This window comes from Lissotriton vulgaris, chromosome 2_1 (genome assembly GCF_964263255.1).
Source record: "Lissotriton vulgaris chromosome 2_1, aLisVul1.2, whole genome shotgun sequence".
Lineage (NCBI taxonomy): Eukaryota > Metazoa > Chordata > Amphibia > Caudata > Salamandridae > Lissotriton > Lissotriton vulgaris.
Genome location: NC_141687.1, coordinates 810,677,032 through 810,683,031, shown reverse-complemented (window position 1 = coordinate 810,683,031; position 6,000 = coordinate 810,677,032). Strand labels below are relative to the sequence as shown.

The window sequence follows — 6,000 nt, the reverse complement described above, 5'->3', positions numbered from 1 at the left end:
CACAACAAGCAACGAATCCCTGGGAAGCAGGGCAGCAGCGATCTGTTCTGGGGCAGTAGGCGTCCCTCCTTGACAGCAAGGGAGTTTAGTGACTGGCACGTGGCCAATCCCCGCCCTTTTTCGTGACGTCAGGGCTGTCCCCACTGGCAGGCGCCTGACCCGGTTTGCCCCGCCCCTTGTACGGGTCATGAGGCATCACACTCCATTGTGATTGGATGACAGCTTCAATGGGCGAGGTCTGTCGCTGCGATCCATTTCCCTTCTGCTCTAGTGCGGGAGATAGTGTCAGTATATCGCTGGGATCGAATCGTACGATCTACCTGTATTGGTACAGAACTGAGTGCCTGTCACGTAGATTATACCGAGAATCATCTACCGCAGTTAAATATGATGTCGCTCGAGCACCCTCTGGTCCAGCCCACTCAACAGGTAAGGGGGTGTGACCTTGGACCTGAGACTCTTTCCCCGCTCGAGGGCGGGTGGCTTGAGAAGGGTTGGGGAACGTCCTAAATTCTAGATAAATGTTACCATCCTCGGGTAAAAGATTATCACCCTTTAATCCGTCCCCTTTTCCCATACCAGAGTGCGCGTGACTTGCTCTTTTACTTCCGCTTGCGCACTTCAAGCTAAGGAACTTTTTTTTAGCCCCATTTCTCTTGAGGGACCGGAGATCAGTCACGAAGACCCCTCTACTCACCAACCCTACCCCCGACATTATAAGACTTGCCCTGTAACCCACCCCTCTCTTTTCTGGTCGAACCTGCTGAGTAACCAGGGGTTGGACGGCCATGCGTGTAGTCCTACTGTCCGCGGTCTGTCGAGTCATCCCCGCATTTGGAGGGCCCGAGACTCTCGTTACTTTGGACTTTACCTGACAAATGAGTAGTATTTGTAATCGCTCTGAATATGTATTCCTTGCAGTTTATATCACGTCATGTAATTGTTTAGTATTTGCTATAAAGACATCCACTCATATGGTGGCCTCGGAATTACGAGGAGTGTATGAATGTCGTATGTCACGCAACAGTATAATCTTAGACAATAATGCATATGTACAGTGGGTGCAGAATTGGGTATAACCAAGAATTCGATTGGTTTGATCTTTACATAGACATCACCTAGACATGAGAGCTCAGTGAGCTGTCGGCAGCGCTCTGTCCAACTCTTTGCATTTGCCCAGAGGCTTATAAAGATCGTTGCACGTGCAAAACCGGTTTGATTTCATCATCAATGCCTTCATGGGTTGACCACTGAGACCTTGCCCCCAGGCTCCTGTAGAGATTTTAGATTTCTATCATTCCTACTTCGCATTTTGTTAATCTGAGATAGAAGTGGACGCAGTCCAGGTTTATGAACTCATGTCTAAAATGTGCCAACTTGAGTTCTGTTCGATCACTTGTGTGCTTAATTAACCCATGGTGCTTTTTGTGTAGTAAAGGTTGCATGTGTTTTATTTCCTGAAGCTTTGCTATGCCCTTCAGTCATCGAGTCATAATATCGTGACTGTTACCTATTATTGATAATGATGCAGCGTGGTATAATCTCAAAGTACCTTGATCCCATAGATGGATTCAATGCTATGCAATGTTCGCCAACCTAAGTTTCAATAAAAATAATGTTAAATGTTGTAAGCGATATGAACTGGTTTTCTCACATGTATTGTATTATAAACATTTTATTGTCCTTACAAACAATATGTGGGGTGCTGAACTCTTCTTATCAATGTCGATAGTGCCCTAAACCATATTTATTTATATAACAAAAGCCTAGATAGGAAAGCAGGAGAGAACTTTAGTTGGGTATTGGATTCTTATTGCATTGTGATGTAGTGTTGGTGCCTTCAGCTGTTTTCTAAATTGGACCAGTGTTGGGGTGGTTCTGTGTGGGTGGAAATGTTATCTTTTTCTCGAGCCCTTGTCGGAAGTGTTTCTATATTGTGGTCCTTTATATGATTGCCATTATGACAATCCAAGTGAAGCGATCTGCCAAGATGCACTGTATTATCATCATCCTATTTGCAATTGTAGGATGTCAATTTTTAGTAGTCAGTGTATGTGACAATTTGAGACCAATAGTGTGGGCTATATTACAGCCTGTGGTGACAAGCAGTTTGTGTCGGATCTCTTTGGTCTTGGCAGACCTGTCTGGTTAGTACTGAGTGGTCAGTTAAGCGGGCTGGTATTGCCTTTATCTGTGTCATCCAGTTCGAAAGAGGATCCAAATGTCCTTTCATGCTTTCTATGCTTGTCCCGTTTATGATTAGGTATGAGGTAGTGAAATATATACACACACCATGAATTATATCAATTTAATACTGGTAAGATTGCCATAAAGAGTTGAGTTAGAATTTCCTGTGTGGTGGTTGGAATTAGGGTAGATATTTTTTATTATGTGTATAAAGTGTGTGATATATGTTTAGAGACCTGTGGTCATATTACACAAGGTGCCCCGCTTTGCGCGTCCCCAGGGCACTTAGATATTACAGAAGCGTTTGCAGCACCTTCTGTAAAATCAATAGCATTGGCGCACATAAAGCGCCAGTGCTATCTCCAGAGGGCGTTCCCTCATTTGCATGGCAGCGTGTGTAGTATTTGGTGCCTCTCCTGCGCTGTGCACTGCGCGAGGATGCCTTGTGGTTATGCATTGTTTGAACAAGGTTCCACGATCAGGCTATGAACGATGCGTGCCAGGATTCTGCAAACGTTATTCAGTTGGCAGAGATCTTGGTACGTAGCAGGAGCGTTCGGTCGTGGGTGCAACAGCATATTAATAAATCTTTAAGTAACTTACTGAATGGCCTGTTGTCTAGACATTATGGCACAATTGGCGACGATCGATGAAGCCCACGCGTCCAGCACTCACCAACTAATTCTTTCACACCTGCCCGTTCCTGCCTCTCTGCGAGTGTTTGCTGCTCTCTGCATCCTGGTGTGAAGTCGGTGAATAGAAGATTCCTTTTTGCATCTTGCTGATGCACAGGTTGCCTTTTGCTCAAGTTGTCCGAACAGGAAGCAGAAAATTGTGATTGGACCAACTGGTTGCATGATCTCACTTCTGGTGTTTCATATCCGGTTGGTGACAGTTCTGTTCCCTGGGCTGTGGTGACAGCTGTTGATTCTTCCTCTCAGGCCGAAACTCTTAGTACCCCGCAAAGGAAGTTGCGTTCCAAATTCAATGTTTATATTTTGTCATGAAGGGAAAAAAAAAAAAATATATATATATATATATATATATATATATATATATATATATATATACTTTTTAAAGAACAACTACCCAGTAACTCCAAATTTGTACCTCCTTCCAAAGGTGCATAAGAATGCAACCTGCCCCCCCCCCCGGAAGACCTATAATTTCCACCATAGGAGGGCTGTTTGAAAACACTAGCCAGTTCATAGAATTTTTCCTACAACCTCATGTAAAAACATTACCTTCCTATACAAAAGACAGTGGGGACTTTCTTAGAAAAATCTTTGACATAAAATGGGAAACTAATTTTGTGTTCATGACTTTGGATGTACAAAGCCTTTATACGAGCATAAGGCATAGAGATGGTTTGAATGCAATTAAGCATTATTTGGGCGGTAGAAGCATCGATTTGTATCAACACACTCAGATGCTGCTCCAAATGGCTGAGTGGTGTTTGGAGAAAAACACTTTGTTCTTTAACAAACTACTTTACAGACAAACACAGGGGACTGCCATGGGTACTTGCTTCACCCCCAGCTATGCTAATTTGCATATGGGCTGGTGGGAGGAGCAAGTACTCATGAAGACACACACTGCAGAAATGTCAGAAAATATGGCGCATTATAATCGATATATTGATGACATTTTTACTATTTGGAGAGGAAGTGAGGAAAGTGCAAGGGAATTTGCAGAGCAATTAAATCAAAACAGCCTGAATCTTAAGTTCACTTGTGAAACCAGCAAGAGTAGGATAAATTTCATAGATTTGGAGTTGTTTGTGGCAGATGGGAAAATTCAGTCGAGTACCTACCGTAAGCCCACCTCTGGAAACACTATCCTTCACGCCTCCAGCTACCATCCCCCAAACTTAATAAATAGCATCCCCTATGCAGAATGTCTGAGAATGCGGCAAAACTGCAGTATGGACACAAACTACAAAGATTCCAAGGCTAGTTTGTTTGGCAGATTGCGCCTCAGAGGCTATCCTGAACATACACTAAAAACAGCAGAACAAAAATGCGATGTGAAGGAAAGGAAAGATTTACTTTTCTCTCAGAAACCAGGAACACCAAGGTCAAAACAAAACACAGGGACCCCACGCCTAATCACAGGATACAATGCCTATCAGAAACAACTTAGAAATATCATTTATAGGCATTGGCCCACAGTCAGAAATGATCCTGTGATAGGGGAAAGCTGTAATAAAATTCCTCAGCTTACTTTTCGTAAAACTAAAAGTATGAAGGAAGAATTGGTAGTGAATGTCCCTGTCCTGAAGAAGAAAGAACCACCTTGGTTAAAAACAAAAAATGGTTTTTATAAATGCACTAAGTGCAAAGCATGCCAGTATGAAATGAATGTTACCAAAGTTGATGTGCCACATAGAAAAAAAACACTAGAGATATGTGCAAATTATACATACAAGACGGACTTTGCAGTTTACGTCTTGCAATGTAGCTGTAATAAAAAAATACGTGGGCAGCACTATCCATCCCGCCCACGTAAGGGTGTTACAACACTTAAGAGCTATCGCTAACAACGACCCCTCATACCCAGTGGCAAGGCATATCAATACCATACATGGGGGAAAAGCGGAGAACATTAAGTACTTCGTGATCGACCATGTGAAGAAGAATATCAGGGGGGGGGAATAGACAACTGGCCCTCCGGAGACTAGAGTCGCGGTACATTATCCTTCTGGACACTAAGGCCCCACAGGGATTGAATGCAGATGAGGCCCTTAGTGTGCATTTATAGCCCACATAATTAGGGCAATGAAAGTAGCTTTCTATGCGAACCCGAACCCACCCCTCCGTAAGAGAAGGTTAAAATTAGCTTCACTATTACTTTTCAGCAAAGGCTGTAAGTATCACAGTAGAATAAACACAAGGTCAAAAGAGATTTTAGTGGTGGCAGCACAAAGTATGGTTGGTGTGAACATTGCTTGTCATGTAAGAAAATTCAACAAAGTATCTTACATTAGGTAAAATAACATTAATAGTTTGAAACACTATATGTCAGATTCTCACTTATAATTGCCCACATGGGCTGTATTCAAGAACAATCCGGAATATGTTAAACAGATGGAGGGGTTTTGTATCATTAGATACTATTTTGGGCTGAAATATGGGGCACTAGACCCTTAAGCCAGTTTCCCTCCTTGGCATATGTGAGATGTATCGCTATGGTAATTACTTAGCCTACAGTAAAGACTGGTACCTATGTATATAGACAATATGTGTATAAGTTTATACACACATGACCAAATATATAAACAATGACCAACCACATATCGCGCTGAGTCACCTTGAAAGATGAAGGTGGCAGCTTCACGAGTTTCACAAGCGCTGAACCTTAGCTGATAAAAGTTTAAACATTGATACAATGGAATTGAATTGTTGTCGAATATGTTTACATTACTATTGTTTTGCGCTTAATGTGAATGCTATGTGCAGCGCGTTTTTAAGTGTTGCATTTAAAGTTGTAACTTTTCTGTGGCCATGGTGAAAATGGTTGTTATGGCAACGATGATGCCGCCGCGCAGACCAATGAGCACTTTGTATGTTTAAAAAGCACTCACTTACCTGAATTCTTTGTTGTGAGCAAGACAGTTTCATCCGTCGAAACACGTCTAACTTTGCACTTGTGATAAATAATAAAACTTGTTCCTGAATGAGACCCCACGGTGACAGCGCCTGTTTATGATAGTGTAAACACAGGAGCGGAGAGTATATATATATATATAATATATATTCACTGAAAAAACCATAGGTTTCAGGCCTTATATAGTTAGGAATAAGCATATAAAAA

The 6,000-nt window shown here is 42.2% G+C and overlaps 1 protein-coding gene across 3 annotated transcripts in view; it reads left to right on the top strand.

Moving 5' to 3' along the window:
* Positions 1-276: 276 nt before the first annotated feature.
* Positions 277-6,000, top strand: part of NFE2L2 (NFE2 like bZIP transcription factor 2) — a 145,994-nt gene continuing 140,270 nt past the window's right edge. For all 3 annotated transcript variants that reach the window (XM_086956194.1, XM_086956193.1, XM_086956191.1), the window contains exon 1: positions 277-429. In XM_086956194.1, coding sequence (XP_086812320.1) covers positions 388-429 — 42 coding nt within the window. In that variant the 5' untranslated portion in view covers positions 277-387. The remainder of the gene's footprint in view (positions 430-6,000) is intronic.